Source organism: Vanessa cardui, chromosome 18, assembly GCF_905220365.1.
Source record: "Vanessa cardui chromosome 18, ilVanCard2.1, whole genome shotgun sequence".
NCBI classification, from domain to species: Eukaryota; Metazoa; Arthropoda; class Insecta; order Lepidoptera; family Nymphalidae; genus Vanessa; species Vanessa cardui.
The window spans coordinates 8,580,506-8,600,354 of record NC_061140.1 but is presented as its reverse complement, the minus strand read 5'-3'; the positions used below and the strand labels follow the sequence as shown (position 1 = coordinate 8,600,354).

Here is a 19,849-nt window from a genome sequence, read left to right as displayed (position 1 = left end):
GCAATGGAATGAAAATAAAACCGATTACTGCCGATTTACACAACCAATAGAAATAGCTCCCTATCGCGCCATTCGACGCTATTCGTCGCGCGATTCTCGCGTCAGAGAAAGCAAGTGCATGTAAATCGACGCGTCAAATTGACGAATATATTAGACCTAATATATTCGTCAATTTGACGCGTTTAAGAAGTTTAAGAAGTTAATTTAAGAAGTTTGATATTACAAGTTATTACGTTTGTGCAAAGATCATATTCGCATGAGAAATAAATATTGATAATTTGGGATGGCGTACTCCATTCGTATGTGATCGGTTTTATGAATTTTGCCGACGCGACATCTAATTTGTGTCGTACTATACATGGGATTTTTATTTTTTAATCGCTGTATTTTATAACTTGGGCTCGTATGAAGGCAGGTCACCCTGCGTGACTGGCGCGTTTTGTCCGTTATTGGCGCGAGATGACCGTCACAATGTTGCCTGCCAGTGCTATCGACTGACGTTTACCGATTTATTACAAACGATCTGTCAAATGTACTACGTTGGCACCGTTGGCTTGCTGTTTCAATTCTATATAAATACATTACACTCATTTGCATGTGTGCAGATATCAAACATTGATATATATTTTTTAATTATTTTTGTGATATAGCGATCGTATTGAAGGTTACATTCATGATTAAAAGTCAGTCTGTGTTTAAGAATAATTAGATGATGAAATGTGAGTTTTAATTAAATTGACTCAAACTCACAACAAGAAGGTTTAAAAAGTGAAAATAACCGGCAGTTTCAGAATGATTATATTTTATTAATAAATTAGACAATTCCAACCAATGATGATCATTGGTATGAATTAAGTCAACTTAATTATTCTGACTTTTAATCGCGTCAAAGATACCTGAGATAGCTATTGATGCAACACATAGTCAGGAAATATCACATAGGTATAGGTTTTAAATTTCAATTTTCAGAAGAAATACGCGTCGATGTTTATACACCTAATTAACATTACTTACAAATAAAAAAGAGGTTTTATTCATTTTGAAATAAAAGTTGCAGTCAGAATAAAAATGATATACATTAATAATAGTCGTAACATCGTATAAACTAGCCAGCTGAGTATAAAACAAACACTTCAATAAAGTGTAACATTGCAGTGACAATCGCAATCATCAATCTTCGCCCCAGTGAGATCGGACCGATCATTAATTTAGTTATTTTAAGCCCCGAGGTGACAATATGCCTCAATGAAACGCCGAACGAATTAAAAATTTCATTAAATTTCAAAATTAGTGGTGCATTATAAGCAGCTATTTTTTAAATTCCGAAATAATTCTAAATCCTCATTGATAGAGAATTCGAATGCATTATTTTCAAATTTAGAACGTAGAAAATAATTGTACGATGAAAAAAATAGGGATAGTGAATTTAAGAAGTTTGCATATGAATCTTTGGGAATTTCTAAAATTCTGCTTTAGAACGGATTTACATTTGAATTCGGAACTTCCAAATTTAAATTTAAATCAAAGGCGTTACTCATTTTGTTTATTTAAGAGTATTCCTTTCATATTTTTAACTGTTGTTTTATTTTCATTTTTTTTATAAATGATTGTTGTACTTGAAATTCCACATATGTTTATAATTATAAGCGTTAATGTGATAATTATAACTGTGTATATTACAAGATTCCACAATTATACAATATGAATATCGGCCCTTGTATTCCATCTTTCATTCAAAATCCATTCGAACAATAATTGTTCCACGCCCATATATCGAAGTCCCGTCTAATCAATCAGTTTGAAATGAGCATTCGTAGCTAAACAGACGCAAACAAATGGGCACATAACCCAAAATCGAATTAACTAAAGCTAGTTTAAGATACCAATTAAACCTCTAACAAAGGCTATCCTCGATGACGAAGAAAAAAGTTTGATAGATCCACTCTTTAATCTAATCTATGATCTGATATGTTCTAAACGATAAGCATCTCTATTTTGTGGAGCATAATGTTCAAATTAAGTTGACTTGCAAGGGTAAGTCACTTGAGAAGGCTGTTGGCACACATCTTATATCGATTAAACAGATAATTAATCACGGGAAATGAATCCGAATGAGATGTTATTAGTTATAGTATACTCGCTATTAACAAGTGAAACAATACCATCGCTTGTACAGGCTGTGACATTTGTTCTTTTTCAATTTTTTTTTTAAATTTTGTGCAGATATTTGAAATGTATTAAAATTAAATAGATAAGTAGTTTTTATATAAATCCCAAAAATGTTTTTTTTTTTTATATTTAAAATCAGATTAAAATGATTTGGGTAGGGACTAGAAACTAATAATGATTTCTTATTGTTAATTGTTGTTTTTAGTGGTTATATTACTACGCAGTTTCACCCTGTATAGTGATGCAGACAGAAGCGGGTTGATGGCCGATCAATCAGTTGCTAACGAGTTAGTCACGTGGTAACTATCCTCTCCCCACCTCGATGTGAGAAAATCGAAAAAAGACGCTCAAAAATTAATCGGTTGAATCGATATGATAAAGAACGTTAAAAGCTGATTGTTTTTATTCAAAAAATAATATACTTAAGTGAAAAAAGTGAAAAAAAAATTAAGTCATTTTTGTATGTACCTGACGAGTAATTACGACATAAGCAAAAACTATTTTATTCGTGTTAAATAAATAAAAAAATTGAAATCACTTTCGTTTACATCTAATGTCGCAAATAATTAAATAGTCAAATCGATAATTGCGATTTACACGAATCGATTAAAGAACACCCACATCGATATCCCGATTAAGATTACCATAATGGTTTGTCGCTGGCCTTAAACTAAACGTCTGAGATTGATTAAAAACAAAAAAGATATAGTGATGTGATGTTAATTTTTTTAACGGTGATGAAGACAGAGTGCCGCGCAGGCGCGGGGCGTGTCGGGTTAACTTTCATTACTCATGAGCAATAATAAATGATAAAACATTATTAATACGAGATCAGAAATGGAGGCTGGCATAAGGATAAGCTGGCTCGAATAAATTAATTCTAGTAATTAAAATACGAGTGAAATGACCATAACGAACTAGAGCTACGAATGAACAAATATCGCTTTTATATTACAGATATTTAATTACTTATTAATTAGACAAATAATATTCAGATAGTTAAATTTTAATTCGATTAACCCAACATCGATTCGATTCGAATTGGTTCTCGATATAAATCGTTAAAGAAAAACGACGATTAGTTTCGCTGTTATCGCCTCGCGTAATAACAGCCAGGAGTTTATTGGCCGTGTTCTGAAGTGATAAATTGAATAATAATTTATTACGTACCAGATAAGACCCGGTCCGATTCCGATTTCTGATATCACCAGCGCGAAGACTATTGCGCGGTCGTGTAAATATTATTTATAACATTTATTTCAATTATGACAAGTCGGACAAGGATGTACGATTAACGAGCCAGCTCGTAAAATAGTTCTGAAGTCACTTATTAATTCCGATTTATGGGCTATATTTTATCAGATTTTCACAAATCTTAAATTTTACACATAACCCGTTATTAATGTCAAATAAACGAAAATAAATATCAGTTTATATTAAAAACTATCGATGCACATATGTCATTGAAATATATAGATTTAAATAATTAATGAACAGGAAAATGTCACCGATCATATGAATTATAAAACCAAAATAATAATAATAAAAATGTGATTAGAAACACAATCTACACAAGGACAACGATGGCGCTATTAAAAAGAGCGATCAATTAAAGATGGAAAGAGAAAAAAAATATCAAAATACACACTAAGATCGAGAAGGACAGACACAGTTATCAATCAAATGCGCATGCGCACGATCTGAACGCCCGAGGCGATTAACGAATCTCCAGCTTAATTATTTCTATTATGATATTTAAAATATAATGATTATCTTAAATAATACAGTACGTATAGCGAATTCCCACAGTCGAAATAACTAATGCATCTTAACTCACATAAAAACATTACCAATAAATATTTATGCAATGAATGTTAATACAAAAATATTGAGCCTTATAAATAATCTTCCATATCGTTAAGCATCTTATTTATTTTATTCACGATTTAAGCAAAGATCTCAGTGGCTAGATCACGTGTTCAGTGAATATAATATGCTGATGGAATATAATGATAGTCAGTTATGTGTCTGATGAAAATCTGCCTATCATCACTGAAGCAGAGTGGACTAATGGACTAAACATCCAAAAAAAGCGTAAGTTAGAAAGAAGCTGTTATTTATTAAAAATATAGGAAAACGATAAAAAAAAATGTAATAATAATGAGTTGATTGTCAAACAACAGTATAAGTTATAAACTGTTAAGTTTAATAATAAGGCGTGCTTGAAATTAAGAAATAAGTTGACACATAAATGTTAAGTAAGATACATTTTAAACAACACTCGTAATACATTCTAGATATTTCATAGTCGAGCTAATTACATCTAATAGTTCTACATAGACGACGTACGGCCATCGTTAATCATATGCGATCTTATCACCCATATGTCGATCTCCACAATATAAAACCGTTTGTAAGAGAAGATAACCTATATCTGATTGTCTAAAACCATACCACGAAGACCTCCCAGATACAACATCTGCTCATCTTAAATAGCTCATATTAATTCGGTCGTGTTATATAAAGGATCGTCGATCGTGGATCGAACATTGAAATCTATGATAAATTACAAGTAATATCAATTGGTGGAGAATTAATCAATAGCAATGATTGTCGGACTTAATGTGGGAACTTACCTCGCTTTTGCATGAAGGAAAACAAATCATCAAGGAATTCTTTCCTCTGCGGCTCATCGCTTATCTCGTACAACTGTAACAAAACAAAAACGAATTAATTACAATATGAATACCGATAAAATAATACCTTTTGGATTTGAGGAGTTATTCAAAAAAAGAACAATAAATTAAAAACACTCGAAGATCACGATGTTAAGTGTGGCCTGTTAAAAATAAACAAAGAAGTGTCAATCATATATATTTATTATTAGATGACGGAAATCGTGGCCTGAAAACTATAAGCAGACGTGAATAAGACAAAGACGGCAACAATGAAACGCTTATCACGTGTTTAATATGAAAAATGACATCGTTATCGACGCTAGAAATAATGAAAACATTAATATTCACAGTAGGAAGCTAACGGCGCAGTGGCCACGTGCGTCGCGCCCGCATGTCCGGAAAAAAAAACATCGCAAATGCATTACATTTCTCATACATTCATGAATAATCTAGCGACGAACACGACAATACACAAACAAGAATTTGAATATCGACGAGTTGGAAAGATCGGGTGGGAATCGAGACTTGGCTGGCAAAACTTTGTTGGTTCTCATGGATTCGTTGGAATATCATTTCGATAGCTTGTGAGTACATGCTATGAGCATTAACCAAGAAGAGCTTGCTTTTTTCCATCAATGAGATATATACATAATACTATTATTATGCTGCAACATATTAAAACACCAGACGATTATGACATTCATAACGTCACATGTCTCGTTAATATTCTACAGATAATATATCAACTATTAGTGTAGTGTACTTCACTGCAGATAATACAACACTTTAAAACTAACATCGAAAAAGAAGTATGTTTTCAAATCGGGAATTTATGAACCGATTTTCATAAACATCTTTAGTTTGAATGTGCAGGTCAAATTTGTGGTTTATGTACCTCAAAATGGGCATATTACATTTGAATCGGAAATTGTTAAGTTTACGAAGCGTACTTATATAATAATTGACAATTGTTTGGTAAAAACATTATTGTATTATTATATATTACAAGTTTTTTATTGCAAGGCCTAATAACAGCGATAAAGAAAGTTCTTTTTTACAATTAGACTAACAGATCTACTTTGTATAAGCGATACACCCCGTTGGCACCGTGCATGTCATTGGTAATAATTGCCCCGATATCCGGCACTTAAATGTACTAGCAATTTAAAATAGAGATAAAACGTATCACTAACATACTATGACGATAAACAGTATATTGAAATACGCAAAGGTAAATACATTCGGTTTAGCGAACAATTTTATTAAAAGTCGATCGAGTGTCATATTATGTATACGACATTGCAGGGATTGCATTAGAAATTCGCATCCCGAATTTAAGGTTGGGGAAGGGGTGGGGGGTAAGGGGGGGTGGTGTAGTACCTACACCACCACTCCCCCCGCGCGGAAATCATTAGTTTTTTTTTTCTTCAATTTTTAAATTTCAATACTAAAATCATTAAAATTCGTACTGTTAGTTAAATTTTGGAAAAGGGAGAGACATAAAATTCCAATTATTGGAATACAATGTGATTTCTGGCGCTGCGCCGGCCGCTGCCGCGGCACGCTCGCTTCGCTCGCTCGGCTTGCGCAGCGTTTGGTCATAAAATCTAACCTAACCTAACCTATCCTTAGCTACTATAACTATCTACTATTTTTGTTGCCGGAGTGGCTTAGCCACTCCTGTGCCCCTCACAGCTGTTAATTTTGGGTGAAAAATAGAAACAACAATAGGTATATTTTAGAAATTTATAAGAACCATTTCTCTGTATATATACTTGACTACATTTAATAATGCGATAAATGGATCTTTTTTATATTTTATGTTGTATTGTTGTATTCTATTATCATGTTCCTAAAATCTTCTGGGTGATTATTATTTTCTTTACAAAAAAATCACTTCACTACAAAATTAAATTAAATTTTTACACGTTTTTTTTACTAATAATAAATAAATTAATATAGTATTTGTTAAAATATAATACAGAAAAAAGCTAATAAACATAAAAATAATGATTTAAGGTTAATTATAATGTAAAATATCGATCCGTTACACGTAACTTTAAACGCACATTAAAAAAAAACTATGGGTTTCCGCGGGTTGGGAGTGGTAAATTTCGAGAGAGGGGAACAACCCCTTTAAGAAACAACCCCTACTATCATCAAATTCGGGATGCGAATTTCTAATGCCGACCCACATTGCATATAATGCATTGCTCCTTTTATTAATAGTCTATTTGAATATCTTAACTCTTTGATATCGGTGAGGCACCAAGTTGACAAAGAGCTCCGTGAAAGTAGCCTGATATTAATACTAGTTGTTAGATTTCCGTTTATAGCAATGTTGAAACAACTATTAAATACTTATAAAACTTCTAGACACGTATAGTTATTGGGTTTTTCTATTTAATATAAACTTTAAATTTATAAAATAAACCGTCATACGACATGTAAATGAAATAGTTAGGAGTTAAACGACTTATTAAATTAACATCACCATAAGAAATTCAACAGATAGTTTACATAAACCAACATTCATTTAAAATCATGTCAAAACAAGCGTGTCAATACAAATATCAAAGAGACCGAATCAAATCTATAAGCACGTGACATCAATATGGGGAAAAACCGTTAGGCAAACGTACATCGTCCGGTTTACTTCGAAACGGGCAAAAGCTCGAAGACGCGGCGCCGGAGAATCAAACACGAGCTATTTGCATTGAACGAACAATTACATCAGGGCACTTAGCGGAGACGAACTGGGCCGTGTACGGACAGCGAAACGCCATTTGACACTTCCTGTTTCCTCTCCTTATATTTGAATACTGGCTTCATTAAAACATTGACACATTCGGGTCATGGCACGCGAAAAATTTGCATTAATGCCTTGCTGACATCTACTTCACTCGTAACGGTGACGTTTCTAAGAACAATTATCAAAGCTTGCCCTAGTCTGTTTTGAAGTTTTGAAAAGGCTGGCATTGTTTGAAGAACACAAGTGACTACAATTAAAACACACGACTAAAAGTTCTCTTATTATCATAACATTATGAAATTAATATAATTAATAAAAGAACTACCCCCTTTCGAAAGATGAAACACTGTTGTAACTTTGATGGTGGCAAAGAGATTGGATTAAAAGATCACCTTGATATGTTTCTAAATTTTAATGATAATTGAAAAAAATTGAAAATTATTGAATAGCGCATTCAGCAATCGTATGTCGAAAACATCTTTTCATTTGAAAACGACGTTGTATCATTGGTAGGACAGCTTGACATGATATTTGTGACAAAAACAACAAAATGTGTAAAATTGGCTTAAATATAAGTACGTGATAATAAACATCGTTTTGTCTCAATTCAAAAACTCTTATGTAAGGATTTAACTTAAAAATTGTTACAATACCAGAACGATAGAATTTTTTTTTTCAATTTAATTAAAACAATTTTTCGTCGATTCCTAATGCTATTTTCTTTATGTGTGAATCATGCACATCACGCTTGAAGGGTGTTACTTATAATTGCTACCGGTAATGGTAACATAAAAGAGTATAAAAATTTAAATAAAATTAACCAGCTCAAATTGAAGAAGCGAAAGGTTACATATGAATATACATCCATAAGTTCCCAAGCAAGAACACGGTTCATTACATATTCCAATTATTACAAAACAGACGTCGAAAGCGCCGTAAAGATTTCAACGGCCACACGATGTGAACAGTTTGCGGACAAATTATTGTATGAAACGTCAGAAATATTATCATAACAGGGCTGTATTGTCGCCCACCGGGCCGTCAATATTTGAATCACAAAACTCGCCAGTAAGCCGCTTAATCCCTATTGTCATGTGCCAATTACCTTCTCTACCCTTCCGCTTGAATAAATAAATAAATAACGCAACACCACCGTGATACAGATTAATAATAATATTTTGACGCGTCGCTAGTTTTTAACGTATTTTATTATATTTTTATAATTTAAAATAACGCCTATGGATATTATTACTCGAATAAATAAGAAAGAAATTGTTAATTAATGTGTGAATGTATATAAATACAATTCTAACTGCACATGCATAAATAAATATCTTCTTAAATTATCAATCTCAAGATTATTGATAATATATTAGTAAGTCTGATTTGCGAATAGGTTAATACAATGAGGTACAATATTTAAATATATGTATGTATATAAAATATAAGTAATCACCGTTGAATAACCTTAAAAATACACTTTAGTTTGCATGTATTTTATTTCTTCTATAAATCAATGTTTCACAAAGATAAGGTAATAAAAGATAAGGTGCTAAATATATTAATTTAACGTGCAGATTTCGTTGCCTCTTGTTCTCTCAAAGCTGATCACTGTAAGTAAAGGCAATCTTCGGTTCCGAAATATATATTCTGACTTCTAAAGCGGCTTGGTACAATCTCTATTTTATAATTATTCTCAGATTAAGTTAACATTTTAGAACCAAACTGTAATAAGTGACTATGAGTTACATTGAGTTGAATATGTTAAGTGAATAAGAGAAATTAAATGTTGATAAAACTAAGAATTCATTAAATCAACGTTAATTCATAAAATATTAATTAATTTTCAAATGAAAACGACAAATGCTTATCGTAATGTTACATTGACTATGCACCTTCATTTTCTATATTAATCAGTAAACTTTATGTATACTTTGTATAAGATATAAATCCTTAATAAGAATCGCCATTAGACATTTCAAGGCTTCTTTATAAGACATATAACAGCTGCAATATTATTTGATAGACTATTGTATTCCAATCGATACGAATTGCGTTACAACCTTCAAAGCACAATGTATCACAGTAAACCTAAATCCTTCTCACTAGTATTCGCTTAGTAGTCGAAATTCAAACATTATCATTGCTAAATAAATTAGGATAACAAATTAATTTCGTCATCTATTTTTGAAAATCGAATCGATAAAGATCGTCGTCAGTTACATTAAAAAAAAAAGCTTGACAGACGAGGAAAAGGTACTCAACTATTCTGCCTGTCCTTTTATATATAGATTCTCGGAATGGAAATTAATTGATTTTTCAAATTTAGTTACGTTAACACAACTTCATAGTGTTAAGTAAATTTTATAAATTATTTTAGAAGTACAGTTTTGATTATTTTTTTTTCATATTATAATAAAGTCATAACAATGCCTTAATATTTAAGGAGTGACTAGACTTTAGAATTATAATTTTATTAAGATATGTAAACCAAAAATGTATATAATGAAAAAATAAATAGTAAAACTAAACAGATAATAAATAAAACTATATAGATATAGTACCATAAACTATTTATCTTGTGATGTAATAATTTTATTGAAATGACTTCATGATATTGTATTAAGACGATTGATAAATTTAATTCAATTGTAATTCCACAAGTGACGTGATATTAGAACAGCTTATACAATATCACTATGATATACATATGTATAAATTTTATACATGCAATAATAAGTCTTTCAGTACGTCCGTTTATTTAATTTCTAATATCACTTTCCGTGGTAACCTAAACCAAGCTAAGGGCTTATTATTACTTTAAAGATTTGCGGTCGAAATTCTTTATTTCTTGAAGTGTTGAACTACATGAGATATATCATAAAATAATTTAAATAAAATCTCTTCAACATAAATATGAGAAGACAAACGCGCACGGATGAGAACACTAAAGTACAACGGCACGCCGCCTCAAGACAATTTCAAATTGCTAGCAATAATTCAACGTGTAATATAAGAGGGATGGGTTTATAAATAAACTCCGTACTCACTAGTAAGTAAGACAGCGTTTATGGAAATGCCGTGGATTTACACTTATTGAGTTTGGTTAAATATTGAGCTGAATTTGATGAGCCTATATACATTTATTCGCCCTAGGCTGCGGCGCTAGTACGAAATATCATTACATGTTACTTGAACGGTGTCTTTATGTTGGAACTTAAATAAACCTGTGGGAAGACGATTTGCGTTCAATGTATTTACGACCATTAGTTATTTAATTGTATCATAAAGTATTTAAATCTTGCATACTCAATACAGTCAGGTTCTATTAAGAAATATTCATCGCTAGCGATCCATCCCGACTTCATACTACTGAATATACTACAGAATATCTTAAAACGATACAGTTTTTTAGTCACTGATAATACAAACAGCTACATCTTACGACATCACTTTAGAAATTAAAATGGTCTTTGCTTCTCTACCACATTGTGAATGTATTAAACATATAAACCTCTTGAATCAATCTATCTATTTAAATCTTAAAAAATACACAAAATCCGTTGTGTATTTTTTGATATGTAAGAATAGATAAGGACAGAAAGAGATAAAAGACTTTATATTATGTATTAATGATGATACCGAATACAAATTCGTCTTGAGGTTAATAGGGCCATTGCAATTTTAGGGGCATATTTGGTTTCATATTTGTTAGTACCTATCACATAGGTATACCAAAATAAATATATTTGCTCTAATACTAATTCAGTATAAAGTCTAAAGAGAGAAATCATTCCAAAAACGGAAGATAAAAGTAAAAGTTGAAGTTTTACTTAAAACCATCCAAGCCAGTCTTACGTCAAAAAGAACTATTATTATGATAATAAAATTATCAATGTTAATAAATTTTCAAGCTATTGTTTTGTTATATTGCAATTTCCTGTCATTTCACACACAACATTGTAACCTCCATCAAGCGTGGCTGTAAAACGACGCACCTTAATGTCTTGTCGTGTGTACGCGAGGTATGATAAGTTGACCTATTTTCAAACCAATCGCTAGCGTATCGCATTAACTCGTAATTATATCACCCAGTAGCACTTTCCGTTGAGAGTGATAACAGAAATATTTTTTTTATAACCAATAGCATCATTGATATTTTTTAATACCGAGTGATATAGGTAAGTCTCATCTTTCAATCAATATTGTAAAGGTATACGGAGAAGAAACAGGCGCGATGAAGATACTGATATCAATGTATACAATTAACTTTTTACAGTCAATAAAAACCTGTAAAAAGCTAAACGTCAACAAAATTGAAAATGTGTCCCAAGGGTTGAGCAAAATCGTAATTTAACGCAAAGGGTACGCTAATGTCATTTTGAGATCCAGAGTTGTGTAGTGATCAATGATGATCAGGTCGTACAAGCTTATGTCTGCTGTATATAGGATTAGTAAGGCAACAAGGGACACAAGTTAATCACGCTCTATGATTAAAGGAAATTTTGTGACAAATACATTCCACAACAACAACAGCCTGTAAATTCCCACTGCTGGGCTAAAGGCCTCCTCTCCCTTAGAGGAGAAGGTTTGGAACATATTCCACCACGCTGTTCCAATGCGAGTTGGTGGAATACACATGTGGCAGAATTTCTATGAAATTCGTCACATGCAGGTTTCCTCACGATGTTTTCCTTCACCGTAGAGTACGAGATGAATTATAAAGACAAATTAAGCACATGAATCAGCGGTGCTTGCCTGGGTTTGAACCCGCAATCATCGGTTAAGTTGTACGCGTTCTAACTACTGGGCCATCTCGACTCAAAAAAATGGAAAATACATTCAATTTTCTTAAAATAATTAACACCTCCCCTCTCCCCTTATTACTACGTCTACGTCACACAGCGAGCATAACTGAATATTCACCATGACATTTGTATTTCTAAAATTTGGAATGTACACAGTCAATCATAAATATCTTGACATATAAAATATTGATCGATAAGGTTATAAAATTAAAATGTCAAACAATATAAGTAATTCCAATCGGTTAGGTGTATTCGGAATTTGCAATCATAATCTTAGTGTAGCATCGATAAATGGATAATTTGTAGCCGCGTTTCATGTAAACCCTTCGTGTTTATTTATATACCGAAGTCAATGTAACCACAAAATGTTTTGTCACGATCGTACTTAACTGTACCAGCGATCGTGAAGTGTTACCACTTACGCAAAATATAAATAAATCGTAGATGAAAATAAAAATTGTTTGTATGTGTGAGTTTAATTTCCTTTGTGTGCGATACGTTCTCGATTTTTCGTATGATGACGTCATAGGGAACCTTAAAATTTTGTTTTTGTATAACTTTCGATATTTAAACAAATCTAACAATGAGAAAAGGTTTTATATGATTATGTAATCTCTTTGTGCAATAAAAAAAAATTTCGCCAATTATGTAAATTTCACAGATATCCTGAACAAATTCCAGTCTATAGGACTAAAGCTAACTTCGTAGGTGACAACTCGCCTGTGTGTGCGAAACACAGGTGCACTGATGTCAATTGACTTTAAGTACTAATAACGATCGCTATGGGCCGGTTTATATATTCAAGAAACGATTCTTTTTCCTAACGTATAGTATATATGTCTTTTTGAAGGTAATATTTAAATATATTAAGGGACTACCATCCCTTACATTTATAGGAACTTTACTTTCGATGTAATGTTAAGTTACTTTAAAAATTACAGTTACAAAAATAATGTAATATAAGTAAAAATTAGAATTTATTATTTTTATAAATAAAAATAATATATTTAGTGTTTTAAATTAAGGCCATAACACAGACATAACTTTAGATACATATGTTAGGAATTAACTTATTTACTACTTCACGATTTGCTTATTTAATTGAATGTTTTAATTCAACAGAACAGTTTAATTTAAAAGAATTATATAAAAAATAAATTTCCGTTACAATCATACATTGTAACGTAATAATAACGACAGCCGGCGCGACTGAGCGACAATCGTAAAACGGTAAAAAGCAATCAATTTCAAGAAACACCTTAAATAGGCGTTACGAAATTGAAAGAGTTTCAAAGAAGTAACAAAACTGAGTGCTGGGAGAGTCGCCGATGGCAGGTGCGGATTCTCAGTTTCGTGGCTTTAACTGAATTTAATGAGTTAAGCAAATACGCAATCAGCGCCCGGTCTAATTTACTAGCGCAAACATATTGTCGCTATTTAAAGTACGTTGAGAGATCAATAAAAAAAAAATTAAGTACGTGAGCGTACAATGAGTGTGATATGTACGAAAATTTCACATTAATTTTAGCATTTTACCACATTTACTTGGTGGTAGGGCTTTGTGCAAGCCCGTCTGGGTAGGTACCACCCACTCATCAGTTATTCTACCGCCAAATAACAGTATTCAGTATTGTTGTGTCCCCTTTTGGAGGGTGAGTGAGCCAGTGTAACTACAGGCACAAAGGGCATAACATCTTAGTTCCCAAGGTTGGTGGCACATTGACGATGCAAGGAATAGTTATTAATATTTCTTACAACGTCATTGTCTATGGGTGATGGTGACCACTTACAATCAAGTGGCCCATACGCTCGTCCGCCAACTAATGCCATAAAAAAAATTCAAAAGACAATTTTATCTCAATATCTTGCCTACATACATATGTATATGTAACTCTATGTCTTACTTCGATATAATGGACGTGATAAACACATTCTTACTATAAAACCTCTACCAAATCGATCTTGTCAAATTGCATACAAAGTTTTGCTTTAAAAATATTTATCAGATAGACGGGTGGGTAAAATTAATAATTGAAATCGCCCCAGCTCATAACTTGAGGTGCATAGACTAAATGAGTTAATTGTTACACGGCAAGTCAAAGGTCGTTGACCGCTGAAACAAAGCCTCAATTGATACGAGTGTTGAAATAGTATTCAATGGATTTCAACTAAGGAGCGGCGGATCTTCGTAGATAGGTATAAAATGTTCGCTTAAAACACTGATAATTCGTGATTATTTACAGCTGGGCTTTTTACTTTTTAATGCATCAAAAAAGGAAAGTTTTCGAATAGATCGCAAATGGCTTTGTAGCCCAGATGATCTAATGCCTTGTAATATGTTGACAACGTACCAAGCAATTAAAGAAATATGTACTATGAAGCCTTATCTCAGTAGGAAGTTGTATTTCTTACATAAAACAGTTCTATAAAATATTAAAATTAATTCTACATGCCTTAGGTACGTGATGGTTTCCCGCTATTGTTATATATTAAATTAAAAAAAAAACAGAGCTTGGCTGAATAAGAGTATGCAATAGAAAAAAAATATCTTGCTTTATATCGAATGAAACCGTCCATCCTGAGAACGAACGATATCTGACAGAGTGACCGGTCTTCGCGCTAACTGACTCGCGACCGAGTGTTTACATAAGAATTAAACTTCGTTATCATTCATTCTCTAAGATTAATTGACTTCATAACATTGTTTTTTTTTTTTAATTTCAAGCGAAGTTTAACTGACTGTTAAGTAAATAATATATATGTTATAATTAAGTAACATTTTTTCCTTGACTTGGATCGTTACATGGCTTGTGTCAGATATACAAACTACATATAAATTAATATTCGCACCGAACCTCAAATAGAGTCATATTATTTAAATATATACTATAAATCATAAAACACTATAAAACAAATGATAGTTATTAAATAAGTAATTATTTACAAGTTTCATTTTCAATAGGAAATATATTAACGATAAAATTACTTACGAAGATTTATTAGCATAATTAAGGTACCTTGATGTCTATATTAAAACAGTTGAGTTTAAGTATTACAACAATTATACATATGTATAATTCTATATATTAATCTGTCCGCTGTCCATCCATAATGGGTTGCCGAATGCCGCCCCAGTATTATTCCGGACAAGTAATCTCGTTATCGTCAAAAACAATAGAATGCCTAGCCATTAGCGCATGCATGCACGAAATATTACGAAAAACTGGATGTGATGTGAACGACACATTGAGACGTATTAAAACGTAGTTGCAATATGTATGTAAATTTTTGGTATGGGAATTTCATTTAGAATAACAAATATATAATCAATTATTTTCATGTTCGTTACTTTCAAATTCATGAGAGTATAGAGAAAAAATAATTATGATAAACAAATATAATGGCTGACATTTTCGTATTTTTGTGTTGTCATATTAAAGATTGATCGAACGTTTTTTTTTTTTTATATCAAAACTTAGTTTAAAGATAATTTTATCTAAGCAATTGGTAATATTAACATTATTTTATGTAATTTTATATCTAATGAAAACCGATCATCAAATGTACGAAATAGGTTAGTTATGTTGAGCCGAACCGCGCCAAAATATAACAGCCCAATAAATAGTGTTGCCACATCCAGTAATAGTGTTGCTACACATTAATAATTATCTTGTATCGAGTACGCCGCAAGCCGTGTACGCGATTACACGCCCTCCTTTGATCTCCAATTAGATGAACATTTTGGGGTTCCGCATTAACTGCCCCGTGATAGGGGAGCGATACATGCTCATAGAGCCCTAATATGATGGGTGTGAATGTAAATACTGTGACATAAACGTAAAGAAAGGGTTGCTAAAGAATACATATTGCCATTGTAACCGATTCATAAAAAATTTCGATATATTGAGAGAAACTAAAACCGTAAATAAATCATAAAAATAATAATGTAATATTTTTCCCTTATTTCTATTTATTTTAATAAAACATACTATGCTTGAATTTATTTTTCTATAAAAATAAGTTTAAACGAAAAAAACGCACAAAAAGCAGACATGATAGGGTGTCCAATTTCAGACCGTGACGCTATAATCCGTTCATACGAGTGTATTACACACCCCATCATTATCTATTAAGGATAAATCTCTGCTCAGTTTGAAATGGCAGTGCTGAAACCGAATAAATACATACCCATTTCAAACTAAAATTGTATGATATTAAAAAAAAACTCCACATATTTATATAAGCTAAGTGCAGTTTTTAATTTCGAATCAATATAAGAATTTTATATTTGATCATTCCACAATGCCATTCCATTTTAGTATTCGAAATTCGAATCGTTATTTATTGGTCAGAATATTAATGAATTACTTTTTATTTTATGAAAGTAGTGTAAAATAAAAATCTATCTATTTATTATTAGTGAAATAGATTGAATGAATTCTCTATTTCAAATAGAGCTCGGGAAACTCATTCGAATCACTTTGACCGATAAATTGCGAATTTCAACTGAGGTTTTTCACGTTAAGCTGTCATTTGGGATTACTATATTGCGTTGAAAAAGAATTTGAAAAGTGTTTTTTACGGCCTGACTTGTCACTGCGTATATTTATGAAATGGACAAATAATTAAATTAATGTTTTGATTCAATTTTATAATTAATTTTAGTTTGTTAAATTTGAGCTTCATTTTTTTGTAGACTTCTTGTAGACTTATGTAATCCTAGTATCTTATTTAGCTGTAGTTTTTATATTGTTGGGATAATGACTAATTGATAACAAACACAGTCCCATTATTGGAGTAATTTTCGCATATAAAAAATCAAACTTAGAAAGGATATTTCGCAAACAAGTTTTATACAAATAATATATTTATTGATATTAAAATACAATAAAATTGTTCCTGTTATTTAAGCGATAATGAAAACATACATTATAATTGACTTTCTCGAGTCTTAAACACTGGATGGTATTTGTAAACGCCATATTGTCACAGCGCTGGTCGATGCGTGTAAATGGTGTTAGCGAGTGCATGCGAGATGCACACACACGCTTTCATTCATTGGAAAATAATAATTAGCGCTAAATTAAAACAAGAATACGTTTTTTAAGCATCGCATTGTCTTATTACAGCAGACTACATAAAAAATATAAAACCTCCTTTAAAAAAATATTTCACTAAACAGAATTTTAACTTTAGAATATTGGCGTTCTTAATTTAAATTAATTTTTTTAACGCCCTCATGTAGAATTAGTTTATTATCTATATTGACATGGAACGGAAGTTTATATAACATGAAGTTATTAGTAGATAAATACTAATTGTCTGTGACGTCTTCACCTGAGAAAGACGTTGGAGGAATTTCCCGTATTAACACTTTGCATAAAGATCGGACTTAACGCATAAAGGATTTTCACGTAAATACTTGCATATCATCTCGAAGCTCGAAACAAAGACACATATATGCATCTCGCTCTGACGCGTTGTAAATTCTAATGCTTATCTTGTTTAACATTGCTTCACGAGTGAAAGATGAATTGTACGATTTGTAGGGTTGTCAACTTTGAAGCGATCTCAACCAAATAATTAGTCGAAGTTTTATTCAATATTTAATTTAAATTGCCATTTTTATTACTGTTATAGATCATATTCAACGAAAACTATGTATTTAGTAATACTTTCATTATGTTATTGTATATTCTCTATATGGTTCCGAGATACTTTCACATAAAACAATTTCTAGTTGAAGCGTCAATGTTGGTAGCCCTTGATGTGTGCCAAGCATTCGTTCGAAGTTCGACGGTCAGTCTAAAAGGCCTAATGAACACGCACACATGCAAATACTTGCATTTATACGTCGCGAATGGTTTGCGTTATTTGCAGGTGTAACAAACGTGCGGTCAGTCACCCGTCGTGTATGTGTGATGCATGTGTGCAATCGCGATCGAGTTCGGACACAACGCTTTTCTATTTATATAATTAAAACATAACATAAGCTCTTTATACAACTAATTAGTAATTTTAAGGAACTAAATACACAAAATTTTCATTCAAAATTAATATAATATGTGCTGAGCTTAGATATATAATAATAATAATATAGTATATAATACAGTATATTAGATATATAGATAGTATAGATAATAATACAGTAAATATCATATTTTGTCAGTTATACATATATTTTAATAACTGTAATGAGTACTTCTGTAACAATTTATGATCTCGAAATGTCATAATTGGTACATACTGCTAAATTTATTAGAGTTCTGTACATATCGAATTCATACAAAATAATTACGTCTTATAAAATCTTAATACTTTAACGCGTGAGAGCTTTTGATTCGTCAATATAATTCGTGACTATTTATTTTCAACTCTGAATGGTAAGAAATTCAGTACTCGTTTCTCTTTGACCAATCAAATCGACGATGACAATATCTTAATAAAAAAAACCTTAAAAATTTTAATTGATCAATGTTTCATACAACATACATAGGTACCTGTATTTGTATATTTTAATTTCGACGTATAAATACTTCTGATGATTTCTGATGAGTAAAAATAAACAAAACACATACACTTATAGTAAACCATTAAAGTAAATATTTATCAAGATGTTTTAAAGAGGAATTAACGTTAATGTATTCTAATTGCTTATTTCACTGAAGGCGACCGAATCAACATTAAAATTGATGTCGCATTTTATAGGAGCATCGTAAAGTATTAATCTCCTTAATAATGCCGTTTGCAGTAAAAATATAAGTTTCTATTACAGATAAATCATCGAGGATAAGAAGGGGTTCTAATCCGATCATTACGATATAGCCGTATTATAAAATCATACATTTCACGCATTATCCGGTAATAAAATTTAACTCGTAAATGTATACGCCACAGATTGACCACCCCTGACATTATAAATTATGAGTCTCTATGTTAATCGTGACGTCTTTACGCCATGGATAACCGCGGAAATTTGAAATGTCGAATCTTAATTGTCAAAAATGATTTTGACATAACACTTTCATAATAATCAAAAACGTTCAAGCAAAGATCTAAATTAAACTGACGTCACAATTATAACCACAGATTACACACACGTCTGAAAATATACCGTGATTGATGAATAAAGATATTATATAAGAAACAAACTCGATACTCAGTGCTCGAACTGGGCGTCAAATTGTAAAACAGTCTTACGGTGTTGCCCTATTCTGATTCTTATTTCCATTATACAATATAATAATGGAAGTAAGTGTCACGCAAAACTTTTTGAATGTAAAACTTTCAGTAATATATGTAGTAACTAGTTGTTCTTGTGGCTTTGCTCACGTTATAAGGGTTTGGTTGTCATGGGTTTGGCAAAAAAGTAGCTATAACCTGCCTCGGTTATCAAATTTTCTTCATACAAAATTTCATCAAATACAGTTCAGCGGATTGGT

The 19,849-nt window shown here is 31.6% G+C and overlaps 1 protein-coding gene across 5 annotated transcripts in view; it reads right to left on the bottom strand.

Annotated features, from left to right (window-relative positions):
• LOC124537592 (protein dead ringer-like) overlaps positions 1-19,849 on the bottom strand; it is a 115,327-nt gene that overhangs the window by 30,326 nt on the left and 65,152 nt on the right. For all 5 annotated transcript variants that reach the window (XM_047114465.1, XM_047114470.1, XM_047114467.1 and 2 more), the window contains one exon: positions 4,806-4,878. In XM_047114465.1, coding sequence (XP_046970421.1) covers positions 4,806-4,878 — 73 coding nt within the window. The remainder of the gene's footprint in view (positions 1-4,805; positions 4,879-19,849) is intronic.